Here is a 14,017-nt window from a genome sequence, read left to right on the forward strand (position 1 = left end):
GAGACCTCTGTGGAAAGGTTAATGTTAGATTGTGGAGCAAGTGAAGTCTGTTTCCCCACAGAAAGGTTTCTCCTCACCTCGATCAAAACGTCGCCTCCACCCAATTCTCATCCAGTCGATGATGAGATTTGATGCATAACCAACCTCTACTACACCTTAACTGATCAGTACTCTACCTACCTCCAAGTCTTGGGAATTAACACTACTATATGTAATAGGTGGTTTACAAAATAGGCTCAGCTTCTAATTAGAGACTTTTTATGTTACTGTATATTGTGTAGTTAATTTTTATGACACAAAGGTAAATATTTTAATAGTTTGTGTTTTAAAAGTTGCAATTTATATTGAAAATACTATCTATTGACAGAACAACCTTTTTAAAACCTAAACTTAATGTGAACAGGTGCTGTCAAAAGCTTCTGTGACTGAGAATCATTGAACAGCACTTGCAGTCATGCAAACATTGTTTTTCTAAGGTTGTTGTATGATGAAATACAATTAATTACAATTGATAAAAAATATATATTATATAAATCATGGGTCAATTTTTAACAATGGGAATTTTTATAAGATTAGGCTACAGTACTAGGTTTGCCTTCTTTACAAGTTTTATTTTAGTTCTGTAAAACAATAGGATTATTTTATAGTATCCTACAGAAAATCGAATATAAAACTTCAATTATAATATATTCCTCATTAAATAAAAGTAGGATTGCAGGACTGCAACTAAATAACAACCCTTTACACCTGTGATTTCCTAAAAACTATATCTGGATGGACACATAACGTGTTCTTCCAGAATTTCACAACAGCATTATCAATTTGGTTTCTTCATACAGACCAACTGTTTGGAGTAGTTACGTAATAACACTGTGAGAACAGCAAAATTCTATACATATAAGTGTGGATATTCAAAGGACTGTTGAGTGTTTTTAGATTTTTAAAATAACATTAATTTTGGCACTTCGGAAAAAAACAGCACAATAAAAAAAAACTTTTAAAAATGGTACATTTCTGTAGTTTCTGCAGTCTCCTGGTAGATTTATGCAACATTAAATAAATAATATGCAATTAAATACAATTTCAAAAATACAAAATCAAATTGCTAAACTCCAGCTACTTAATTAAATGATGCATTCTGGTACTACACCCTCCGTCAATGCCATCCCGCTTAAACTCTCTTTCTCCTTCTCTAGCCATCAACAGTTTTTAAATATCTTTGTAGTTGGTGTGAGAGAATATCATAGCATTAATATCAACCTTTGATGCCACAACTCTAAGCAATTATATATATCACGTAATGGATTTTCACAATGTGAAATAGCTAATTTTACTCAATTAAATCTACCTCTGATGATTGAAATGAAAAAGTATGACGTTAACAAAACGGGAACTGTAAACAGTATGTTGTATCTACTCGGACATTTTAGTTCAAAAACCCGGAAATAGGTGCATCATTGTTTTTCGTCCCTTGACTTTGGCGGAAGCAAAAATGGCTTTGCCTGTGAGCATGGAGGCTCTGCTTCAGTCAGACCTCCTGGAAGATGTTGCTTACCGGGATGATGGTTTATGTGTTGTTGGTATTTTCGGTAAAAGCAACATGAAGCCGGGACTGCTGAAGGAGTCTTTAATCAACACTCTCGCGGACAAACACATCTTCTCGCTGTTCGACGGAGCGGAGGACGGCGGCACAGCGGACAGCCACATCCAAGCTTTTTACAACCAAGAGAACCGAGTCCTGTACCTGCTGCTGTCCTCCTTCTGCGATAGCCGGCAGCTGCTGCGGGCCTGTCAGTCTCTGACTTGCAGCACCGGCCACTCCGACGCTCACGAGTTCTGGAAAGGACTGGACAGGAAGCACTGCCTCCATCTGCTATATATGTTCTCCGTGTGCCACGTCCTCTTGCTCGTCCACCCTAACCAAACTTTTGATGTTACCTACGACCGGCTCTTCAGAGCCCTGGACGCCCTGCGACAGAAAGTCCTGCCTCTGATCCGAGCTGCCATCAAGGAATGCCCGGTGTCTAAGGAGTGGAAGGTGAACTGTCGCCCATGCCCCCCACGTCTGCTCTTCGTCTTCCAGATGAACGGCACTCTGAAGGTCTTGTTTTTAATTAAGTCCTTTTAAAATAATTACGAGCATCATTGCACAGTTGCAATTGCACACATTGCAACTCTTTTATACGTATAAAACTTTTAACCAAGCAACGGGCAAAGGGGCATCTTACAGACAGTTTTTGCCAAATGAAACAAACGGGCAGACTCGAAACCAGTTACAGGAGAAAATGATCACAAAGCTACAATGAAGAGATTTAGCATGACTACAGAGATGCATAATCCTAAGGAAACGAAAAAGACATAATGACAAAATGACCGAAAACTACCACAAATAGTTGCAAAACAACCAAGACTTAATGTTAATTTGAATTACAAATAACCGCTATTAATTAAAAATGGAACATATAAATGTCAACAAAATAATACACAGAGCTAGAAATAACTATTGAGGAGAAAGAAATATTAAATATGGAATAGAATATTAGCGTACAGTGTATGATTTATGATGTGGTTCAACTCGACTTACGTGGGAGACTACTGTCGAGACTATTCTTTTGATTGAGAGCCCTGACCACAACCTGGCCTTTTGTTGATAGTCTTTTGAACTATACATATTCAAGATTTTCCCATGGCATTAAATGACACCTGTTGTTATTTTAAAGGTTTCTGCAAATGGACCAGAGTCTGGAGGAAACCCTGACAAGCCCAAAAAGCACTCTCCCAGGAGAAGGTTGCAGCATGCCCTGGAAGACCAAATTTACCGTATCTTCCGTAAAAGTAGGGTCCTGACCAACCAAAGTAGCAACTGCTTGTTCACAGTGCCTGCCAACCAAGCATTTGTGTATGTGATACCAGCAGCAGACGAGGACCCTGTGGGTACCTTGCTTGGTCAGTTACGTTCCAACTGCATCTTAGGCGACCAAGACTCCACCCCAGTAGTGTCAGGACCGAGGCGTTATCAGCAGATGCGGCGTTCTGCTCGGCAGTCCAGCTGCAGTGGAGACTCTCTCAGCATGCCTATGAGTGGTCAGTTGGTGGACTGCAGCTTGAAAGAATTCCTCTGGCAGCATGTAGAGTTGGTGTTGACCAAGAAAGGCTTTGATGACAGCGTTGGCCGCAACCCACAGCCTTCACATTTTGAGCTGCCAACTTATTCCAAATGGATCCAGGTCGCCTCTAGACTGTACCAAGTTTTAATTTGCAACACAGATGAAGAACTAGCTGATTTATCCACAAAAGTCCAAAGCCAGCTGAAAGTCTTGGAGGGCTTTCTTGATGCAGACACAAAGTTCTCTGAGAACAGGTGTCAGAAAGCTCTCCCACTAGCACACAGCGCCTACCAGTCCAACCTTCCCCATAACTACACCACTACAGTGCACAAAAATCAGCTGGCGCAGGCTCTGCGGGTGTACAGCCAGCATGCTCGTGGCGTGGCTTTCCAGCGCTATGCAATGCAGCTTCATGAGGACTGCTACAAATTCTGGAGCAACGGCCACCAGCTGTGTGAAGAAAGAAGCCTGACAGACCAACACTGTGTTCACAAGTTCCACCTGCTGCCTCAGCCAGGTGAACACTCTTATCTTTACCTACACTACATCTCGGCTGATCAGGAGAGAAACACAGTGAATGGAAAATACAAGGTGTATGATACAGAAATATTCTGCAAAAAGGAATCTCTGTGTATTAAGTGACATTTCAGTCAGCTTCAGATACATACACAAAGATTCATTAATTATCAACAGGACAAAAATATATTTTGACTGGTAACTAAAAGTGTAACACTGCAGAGAAGCTGAACAACTACAAATACAGTATTTATTTGTGTTAATGTTGATGTGTGATTCTATAGGAGAGAAGCCAGACATGGATTGTAACCCACCCATTCTGAACCACAACAGCAGAGGGCGCTCGACCAGCTCCTGTAACTGTGGCAGGAAACAGGCTCCACGTGAGGATCCGTTTGACATCCAAGCTGCTAATTATGACTTCTACCAGGTCAGTCTCCGTCTGAGGACCACACAACAGCTGCTTGGCTCACATAAATACATATCATGTTTATTGTGTTGTTGCCAAGCCCTTACTGCTGTGATATGCTTACTGCTGCTACACTTAATGGAGATCACCTGTCACTCGTTTCACTCGCACATTATTCTGTGGATTTTCTCTACTGCTTGCATTCACACGCTTGCGATGTGCTCCCCTGACACTATAGACGGGAAGAGGTGGGGATCGAATAACCAACCCTGGGATTGATGGGCGACTTCTTTACCTCCTGATAGTCACATTGCCCAATTCTACATCAAATATTGGTTTTCCCACCACTTTGTTACATCTATTTTCTATATTTTCTTCTCTTGTTGAATAGATGATAGAAGAGAAATGCTGTGCAAAGCTGGAGAGGATTGAGTTTCCCGTGTTCCAGCCCAGCACTCCAGACCCAGCCCCAGCCTGCAACCAAGCTCCACGCCTGCCATCTGAGGCCTCAGGGTCTGCTGATGCAGAGAAGCTTAAGGAACCGAGCACAGCCCAGAGCCACACACCGGGGGACACAAGTCTCAGTCTGGCTCTCAGTCTTGGTCAGTCCACAGACAGCCTGGGACCCTATGGGGATGGAGAAGGAGCTGAAACTCAAGTCCAACAAAAGAGGCCAAGCCTCGTAGATCGACAGCCCTCCACTGTGGAGTACCTCCCTGGTATGATGCACTCTGGTTGCCCCAAAGGCCTGCTTCCCAAGTTCTCCAGCTGGTCACTGGTCAAACTGGGCCCAGCAAAGTTATACAACTGCCACACTGGTCTGGAACAACCAGGTTTCCTACCTGGCTCTTCCTTCCTCTTGCCGTGGGATTTGGTGATTCGCTCTCGGTCAGAGGACAATACGGGATTGACGGAGCCTCTGAATGGAGGCACGTCTTCATGGCCAGCCCCCAATAAGACTGTGGGAAAGAGAGGGAGCACCGGAGGGCTTGGTAGAAGTCGCAGAAGAGATGATATGACTCGAGTCTTTGTGGGATTTGAGTATGAAGACAGTAGGGGAAGGCGCTTCATTAGCTCTGGGCCTGATAAAATAGTGAAGGTGATGGGGCCAGGAGGCGCCAAAGACCCCGCCACCAGGGTGTTAAACACAGACATGCCGCTTTACATACCTTCTCCTTCTCAGGGCCGTGGCCTGAAGCCTCACTTTGCCCAGCTAACTCGCCTTTTTATTGTGGTGCCTGATGCTCCGCTGGAGATTACCCTCAACCCGCAGGTAAATTAATGGTTCCAGGTGTGTTTGGCCAGGTCTATAGTAAAATTTATGGATAATGGATCCATAGACTGAAAGTTATATTTGAACCACAGTAGTCATTACAAAATGCGGTTGTGTTTACTTATTAGGAACAACTTTTAATATTAGCTTGAGCTATTTAAATTGTTCTTGTTTGTTGATCTTTCGGTGAAATTTCTCCAAATACCAAATTGTCAATGGGGGTTAAATAATTTGTGCAGCTGTGGATGGAAATGCATGAATGAAAGTACTTCTATTAGAAATTAGGCATGAAGTCTCACAATATTGTGTTTGTGTGTTTTCAGATACAGCCTGGTCCTCCTCCCTGTCCAATTTTCCATCCAGAAAAGACAGATATAATGTTGCCACCTGACGGTCTTTGGGTCCTGCGATTCCCTTATTCATATGCAACAGATCGGGGCCCCTGTTACCCCCCCAAAGAAAACCAACCCCTCAACAACTACAAGGTGCTACGAGGCATCCTGAGGGCCACCAGTGCTAATTCTGCACCACAGTGAACCTTATATCAGCAATCATACCTTCAAGGACCCAGACTTATTTGTTTACACCTCGTGCAATTCACTGTCCCCACAGATTTAGTCCTGTTAATTTTGACCTTTTTAGAGCTTAATTCTAAAGAATTACCAGGCACCATAGGGCAATGATGACAATGATTCAACAATGACTTTCTTTATTATGATCATTTGACATTAAGTCATAAGTCCTAGAATGTTGTATTATGTGTCATGGAACAACCATTTGGCACATGCCCTTCTCATGTTTTACAAAGAACAAATCTGAGAAATACCCGTCAGCAGAACTAAAGTTTATTCCGCTTCATGTGCAGTGTCTGAAAAGTAACACAGCAAACACAGATCCTACTGAAACACTGAGTACTCCTTGCTACCTAAATAAGGATATCCAAAGCACCGCCCACTGGTTTGGAATATTTTTTTTTGTGAATAAAAATAACTTTTCTATTACTGTCTTTCATGGTACAACATATCAGAGGTATTAGATAAGGAAGGGAACACTTTCATCCGCACTCAAAGTTAATATGGGTCTAATAAAGTTTTAAGATTTAAAAGCATCATGCACTGCATTAAACATGTTGTTCACTAGATGGGGCTGGTTTGCTTCATTTTCTCCTGGAGACAGCAGCTAATTTTTAAAGCCAAGACTGAAGCTAAACCCTGCATTTCCAGACAATAATAACAATTGTGAAGGATTCCTAATTTTTAAAGCCAAGACTGAAGCTAAACCCTGCATTTCCAGACAATAATAACAATTGTGAAGGATTCCTAATTTTTAAAGCCAAGACTGAAGTAAACCCTGCATTTCCAGACAATAAGATGGATATGAGCCTTTGTCTTTTAGACTACACATATTCTATTTCTTTTTTTTTTCTTGTTTTTTTTTTAATTCAGTGCAGTTCATAATTTATGCTTTATGCAGCTTGAATTGAAATGTTGTAATTAATTATAAAACACCTTCTATGGCATAACTTTAGACCCACATAATCAGTACATCCATTTTCAGTGGCTAAGAAGCATTTGAGATTACAATTAACAATGACGTATGTACTTTGAAAACATTTGCACACAAGCTGTAGGCTTCTTTCATTATTTCTTTGTTTCCTATATTTTGAGACAGTCCAATAAAAAAAAAAACACTTCATGAACAAATCCAACTTGCACTTGCACTAAATTTTTGATATACCTTAATTTCACCCTCCCAGATACCAAGGTGGTTTCATTGATTTTACTGTAATCGTTTATTCTGTATTAAGCATTTAGCAGGGCCTTCTATCCATATTTCCCTCCATTTAGCTAAACCTCACAGGTTAAAAGCTTTAATGCTGAAAACAGAGATATCACTATGTAAAATACTGGTCATCTCAGTCATGTCCTCAAGTAAACAGTGACCAACATGACAGAAAACTGAACACCTTTGTCCTTCAAGTTCAGGTTATGGGAAGCTCCTGCAGGGAAAAGGGGCTTTAGTGACACACACAGACACACACACACACACACACACACGAACTCAACCCTCAAGAATGTACTAATGGTAATAATAATATGGTTAATAACAAAACTCAGGAGCGTGTTTCAAGGTCTTAAAGTTAGAGACCAAGTATTTTAATAGTTGTGTGTTGATTGTGTGACTTCTGTACTTGGAACTGACATATTCATTTAAGTCAGTACTACAGTCTTCTTAGTGCCAATCACTTTGAACTGCTTCTACCATTCTCAGTTCAAATGAGTTTTGTATTTTACAGTCTCAGTGAAATTGCTTTCAGCTCTTCTGACTTTTCAAACTCTTCACATAATACTTTCACCTCAATCGACACTTTAGCGCCTGTTGCTGCTTACATTTCAAATGACCCCTCACATTTTATCTTGCATTGCCCTTTTCAGAACTACCACTTATCAGGCTTCTTTCATCACGTACACTTCATTCTGTTTCCCCTTGTGCATCAACCTTTCCTAAACTGCAGCTTCACTTTACTGCTCACAAAACCTAAACTGCTATTTTGTTATTTTTGTGGATGCGGCCTCCATGCAAGGACCTGGACAAAACTATAATGTGGAGAGAAACTTACATTAGTGATGGTGGCAGCTGTTCTTGTCTTTAGGGATTAACAACAGACTATTGTTCAGACCAAATGTAAACTTAGTGTTATGTAGCCGGATTCTCATGATTAGCTAAACTTGGGTAGTAAATTTCCTCAATTATGATACACTTTGGAGGGAAAAATAACACGTGTTGCATTATAGTTATAATTAAAAGAGTCTTTAAAAGTGTAAACCATGTTGAATTAATGGAAGTACATAAAGCCAGTGAATGTATTTACAATGTTTCTCTTGTCATCCTACATCTTACATTTGTCCTGAGTTTTGATAGTATCTTTGCATCTGTGTATTAATACAATACAACGAAACAGTTTACCAATGATGTCTGTCCATTGTTTCTGGTTATGGGTGTAGTTTTGCATGTAGCCCAAGGCAGAGTTCCGATCATAATGCTGACTACTACATGAAGCAATGCGACCCTCTTAAAGATGGCGGAGTTGAACAACAAAAAGATAAGTTGAAAAAAGAAATCTGAGTACACACATTCTGGGTAGATTAACTACTAAAGGCTATATTTCTACATCATGATATTTTTGACAAAAGATTAAAAAACTGTATCTGTGATAACTTTCCAGAGTTGTATAAGATACTGTCTTAGGAATCTAATAAGCTTTTAAATATATTTCTTCTGTTGCTGTAACAAGACTCCTGCATTTCAATATCACTGGTATTGATGATTAAAGACAAACTGTTTCTGATCAGCAGCATTGTAAAGTGCTCAGTAAGCACTATATAAGCACAGACTATTTAACATTTACCATTTTATTCTAGGACCAGGAAAGAGACTTTACATGTGAGAAAACAATATGATTAACCATTGCTTTATCCCCAGTTACACCTAAATGCAGTATGGACAAATTCATACTGTAGTCTGCTTCTTCTCCGAACACGAAGTTCTGGTAAAAGCAGTTTACAGTGAGCATATCTCACACACTGCAGCTTTCACGATTGAACAGTCTGGCATTAAATGTTACAACAAAGCTTGTGAGTTATTAGAAAAGCCAGCATTAAAACAAGGTCAACATGAACGTCATTCACACAGATATTGCAAAAGCTACTTATATTCACCCTGTTAAGATACTGAAATTGTTTCAACTTCAGCATTTCAGCTGGGAGCACACACTCACATTTTATTTTATTTTATTCTAGTTTGTGGTTATAACATCAGACCAGAACTTAGCACAACCATTATTTGTATTGATATCAAGAGGTTCCCAAGAATTTCTAATGCATTACAGGGAATTATTAGACACTGGAAGCAGTAAATCTGGGTGCGTGTGTAAAGCCACAGCAAACATAAAAGGAGAAAAGTAAACCATAAGCTTTCAGGTTTGCTGTTCTCACCTGTGGATAGGTAGGGGAGGTGGCAGAATAAAAGCCAACCCACATTTAGATCAGAGTTTGCAGCTTGGCTTTGTCTCTCATCTCTGTCTTACCCTGATTATCACTGTGCCAAAGTTCAGCCCTCACAAGTCAGTACAATAGGGGAAAGAAGACACTGAACTGAACACTGAACAGCTTCAACTTTCAGACTGTGTGTGACAAGTGACGGCAACACAACAACGCTGAACAAAAGAATGTGAGTATAATACATATAATACATACATCTCACATTTATGAGACAACCCATGACCTTTTTTTGAAATAAATGCTCTCATGCACCTGCAATGGTTTACTACAAGGTTAACTTTCAACTTGTATTAACCAGGAGACGTGACAGCAACCTGTGACAGCAGACATTTAATTTAATGTCCTTGTTTTCAATGCACTGCTATACATTTTTAACCCTTTTAGAGCAAAACTCTTACTCAGTATTGGTGTTTTCCTTGAGCATTTGCATCTTATGGAATGAGATTTCGTACACTGCTCTATTTTTTTAAATTCAACTAACAGCTGTAATGACTTCTTATGTTTAACGTGAGTTCCTGTGTATTGTTTGTTGCAGAGTATCTCAGGACATTTTAGGACATCTTTGGTTATTGATAGAGTCTATATTTTTTCAAAGAGTAATGCACTGAAAATGTTTAGGAGTTATGTGTATTTCTATTTGCTCGTCTCAGTTTTGTTTTGTTTTTTATCAGAGCAAGGAGATGGATTTGTGTTTCCATGTCACCATTTTGTATTTTACTTTACCGATTTCTTGATCAGAAACATTTGAATAGTTCAATTGAAATTTGGTCATCAAAAACATAATTTTTGTTTCCTTAATGGATCATAAAGGTGAAATAGTTAGGTAGGTGTTAGTTGGGCCTATACGTCACATCAATGCAGTTGAAATGCATCTTTATGGTAGAAATTTAAGAAAATTATAACATTTTATTTTATGAGACAGTAATCCCCTTATGTGGAGGGGATTCTATTAATATAATAACAATAGTTATTTTATAAGGATGTCATTAAATGACATCTATCTAAACAATAACACCAGAAAATGATAAAAGAGATGGGAAGAGCAGTGGGAAAATTTAATAAGATTGCTTGATTCCGAGACTGACAGGTGACTGTGTGGAAGCAGCACATCGAACACACAACTGTTTCCGCAGTGAATATATTGTTGGTAAAAAGTGTGAATTATCCAGAGTAACTATGACACTGCTACTGCCAACTTGACCACATATTAAACCACATATTACATTTCATCCACCTTGAGAAGAACCAGTCAAATACAACAAAAATAATCTGCATGGTTAGATCCCACTAGGGAGCAGAGATAATGTTTCTTCAGTTCTGTGATTTGAATTGCACTTATGCATGAATAATATAGTTCCGTAACAATGGAATGTTTTTGGTCTTTTGTCAGTCGTTCCATTGGCAATGACTCACTAAAAGCTCAGAGGACACTGTCACTTTTAACTGACCCAGAGCAACATGGCCAACAGGAAGACAGAGGTCCAGCGAAGGATTGTCTCCAAGGACGGCCACAACAATGTGCGGATTGACAATGTTGAAGGCATGGTCAGGCTATACCTGCATGACATCTGGACCACTGTGGTGGACATGAAATGGCGCTACAAAATCACACTGTTTGCCTCTACGTTCATCATGACCTGGTTCATTTTTGGGGTCATCTTTTACTTCATTGGCTTAGGCAATGGAGACTTTGAGGCTGGTGGGAACTCCAGCCACACGCCCTGCTTGATGAATGTGAAGAGCCTGACTGGGGCCTTCCTCTTCTCTCTGGAGTCACAGACCACCATTGGCTATGGTTTTCGTTACATCACAGAGGAATGTCCTCTTGCTATCTTCACTCTGGTGGCTCAGCTCGTCATCACTGGTCTGGCTGAAATCTTTGTCACTGGTGCCTTTCTAGCTAAACTGGCTCGGCCCAAGAAGCGAGCAGAGACCATCAAATTCAGCCAGTTGGCAGTCATCTGCAAACACCAAGGCAAGCTGTGTCTGATGGTGCGAGTGGCCAACATGAGGAAGAGCCTTCTGATCCAGTGCCAGCTAACAGGAAAGCTCCTCCAGTCAAATATAACCGAGGAAGGAGAGAAGACTCAAGTGCACCAGAGCTCTGTTGATTTCCACATGGACTCCAGCGGAGAGTGTCCTTTCCTCATCCTGCCAATCACCTTCTATCATGCTCTGGATGAGCACAGCCCATTGGCGGGACTGAATGCAGAAAACCTCCACACCCGAGAGTTTGAGCTGCTGGTCACCCTCAATGCCACAATGGAGTCGACGGCAGCCACGTGTCAAAGCCGCACGTCTTATATTCCTCAGGAGATTCTCTGGGGCTATGAGTTCAAACCAGTGCTGTTCAGCACCACAGGTGGTCGTTATGTAGCAGATTTCAACTTTTTTGATAATGTTCAAGTGAGAAACGATGCAGCCCACCTCAGTAACACAACAGAGAAGCAAAAACTTGAGGAGGACTATAAAAATGAATAGAGGCTAAATATCATTACTACTGTTGCTGAAATACTGTATTGCATTGTGTTATTTTCATAGGCATGAAAATTCCAACACATCTTATATGAACATTTCATATACAAAGTTGAGACTTATTGATATTATATAAATTATATATTATTGTCTAATATAATATACAGAATGAATACAGACTACTGTAATATCCTGTTTTTGTACCTCACATTTTATAGCAGACTTTTCAAAAAATATATATTTAGCTCACAGTGTTCAATCACATTGACAATAGTCCAGCACGTAAGGCAATAGTTTGACATTTTTGGAAATTGACTTGGATGAAAAAAACCCTTCCTATGTAGGATTGCTAAATATAAAGTTACAGTTACAGCATAATGACTGGACACATGGGGACAGCTAGGTGACAAATAGCCTGTCCAGCACTACAAATCCCACCTACTATCATAATGCTCACTAATTAACAAAATATATGGTGTTTTCTTCGCTGTCCAAAAACATTTAAGCTGAGAAATGGGACAAATAGGATATGAGTAGCTTAACAGGAAAATTTAACAGCACATCTGTGACATTTCTAGCTTTTGTGTATTCGGTTTGCTGATCATAGAAATTACAGCTTACACTGGAATTGATGGGCAGTGTATTTTGTATAGTTTAGTAATTTTTCCTTGTGTACAGTCTTTGTGTTAGAAAAAGGTAACACATTCATCTTTGTTATTTGTGTAAAAAGATGACATTGATATGAAACTGCTCATCTGACTCTAATAAAAGAGTGAAGCAGTTATTCCCTTTCATGGCAGCTCTAGTAAAAAAACAAACAAAAGAAAATCTTGGTGTCAGCATTTTTTTACATAATTATATTCCTTGCAAGTTCAATTATTGTAGTCGGTTACAAATTTTTAAAGTATTTTTTAGAGTATTTCTTTAAGGCAAAATGTTTTTAAGAGTGAAGCTCATATAAGTTCACCTCTGTTATGTATGTTGATGTTTCATTGTTACTGAATTTCGCACACACTCATGACTTTATGCCTTCAGATGTCAGATTTGCTTGTTTAGTTTTGCTCAATTTGAATAGACATGGACACCCAGCTTGGCGATACACGTAACATGGTGGCGTATAAGGTAGAGGCTAATAAAATGAACACTTTTTTGTACGTGAATTTTTCTTTATTCTGTTGTTTTTTCTTTGTAACATGAATTGCACATCTCTCAGTACCAGGCATGAATAATGAGTGTGGAGTCGGTCTGTATAAAGATACTTTTACCTTTGATGCTTAATAAGGGCAGTTTGCTGACGTTTCTTCTCGCAGACCTATTTGAGTCATGTCTCGAATGCAGGACTACTGGTGATGTTGATACATAAAATGGATGATTAAACGAGTAAAAGTAAAGGATCCATCAGTGCACAGGTAGTGAGTGGAAAGATGGTGGAAAGATGGTCCGAGCCCTTTGATGGATAAAACATGTTCAGCCAACAGATCTACTGTCTCTCTGTCTTCCCAGCTCTTGTTGTGGCAACAGTGAGGAGCTTGACCTGATTGTTGGTGATTGTATCTGGTTAAAACAACCTTTCAAACCAAAGCACAACTGATCTTTTACTTTCAGAAACAGAGAGGTAACATTTTGATCTGCACAGAAACTTTTGAAAACTATTAGCTTAACTTGATAATACATCTAAAAGCTGCACTTCCAACGATCAGATCATCTTATAGATGTAAACTGATGTTATCACCAGGGAGTTGTATCATTACCAAATACCCTTAAAATCTTAAAATACAAATATCATGTTCATCAGTTAATACATAAACTCACAACACAGCAAACTACAGATAAAGAAACGTTGCTGGTGCATTAACATTGAGAAAGAAATTGTGTAGTGAATATTCTGATCTCAAAATGTTACAAATGCACAATGTATAGTGGAGAATATAGAGTTTTTTCATCAACGAATTAGTCATATTTGCTGGAGGCAGAAAACTCACCTGAAACTTGTGATGGGAACATGTAATTTGTTTTTATTTTATTTGGTGCCTTCAGTTAATGCTGTATTGTGTAGTTTGTGTGTCTGCGCTTCACTTAGTGTAGAGTTGTAGAAATATTGATTTTATTTTGAAGAATTTGGACCGGAAGCCAGTTTGACCAAACTAAATCCCGCTTTTATTCTGGAAGGATTGTG

General features: G+C 39.5%; 2 protein-coding genes across 2 annotated transcripts; both read left to right on the plus strand.

The window, feature by feature from the left end:
• The first annotated feature begins 92 nt into the window (after window positions 1-92).
• Window positions 93-8,183, plus strand: smg8 (SMG8 nonsense mediated mRNA decay factor). Its single transcript, XM_067494094.1, has 5 exons — window positions 93-2,101; window positions 2,721-3,624; window positions 3,908-4,053; window positions 4,424-5,305; window positions 5,629-8,183. The coding sequence occupies exons 1-5, from the start codon at window positions 1,493-1,495 to the stop codon at window positions 5,839-5,841; spliced, it is 2,754 nt and encodes a 917-aa protein (XP_067350195.1). The 5' UTR covers window positions 93-1,492; the 3' UTR covers window positions 5,842-8,183.
• A 1,172-nt stretch (window positions 8,184-9,355) lies between these two features.
• Window positions 9,356-13,937, plus strand: kcnj15 (potassium inwardly rectifying channel subfamily J member 15). The gene is made up of 2 exons (XM_067494236.1): window positions 9,356-9,535; window positions 10,757-13,937. The coding sequence occupies exon 2, from the start codon at window positions 10,825-10,827 to the stop codon at window positions 11,845-11,847; it is 1,023 nt and encodes a 340-aa protein (XP_067350337.1). The 5' UTR covers window positions 9,356-9,535; window positions 10,757-10,824; the 3' UTR covers window positions 11,848-13,937.
• The last annotated feature ends 80 nt before the right edge of the window (window positions 13,938-14,017 follow it).

This window comes from Channa argus, chromosome 24 (assembly GCF_033026475.1).
Source record: "Channa argus isolate prfri chromosome 24, Channa argus male v1.0, whole genome shotgun sequence".
NCBI classification, from domain to species: Eukaryota; Metazoa; Chordata; class Actinopteri; order Anabantiformes; family Channidae; genus Channa; species Channa argus.

Excerpts from the sequence above, each read along its gene's own strand:
- kcnj15 (XM_067494236.1), top strand. The coding sequence starts at position 10,825 with ATGGCCAACAGGAAGACAGAGGTCCAGCGAAGGATTGTCTCCAAGGAC.
- smg8 (XM_067494094.1), top strand. The coding sequence starts at position 1,493 with ATGGCTTTGCCTGTGAGCATGGAGGCTCTGCTTCAGTCAGACCTCCTG. Across the intron at positions 2,102-2,720 it reads AGATGAACGGCACTCTGAAG|GTTTCTGCAAATGGACCAGA; the intron begins GTCTTGTTTTTA and ends GTTATTTTAAAG. Across the intron at positions 5,306-5,628 it reads AGATTACCCTCAACCCGCAG|ATACAGCCTGGTCCTCCTCC; the intron begins GTAAATTAATGG and ends GTGTGTTTTCAG.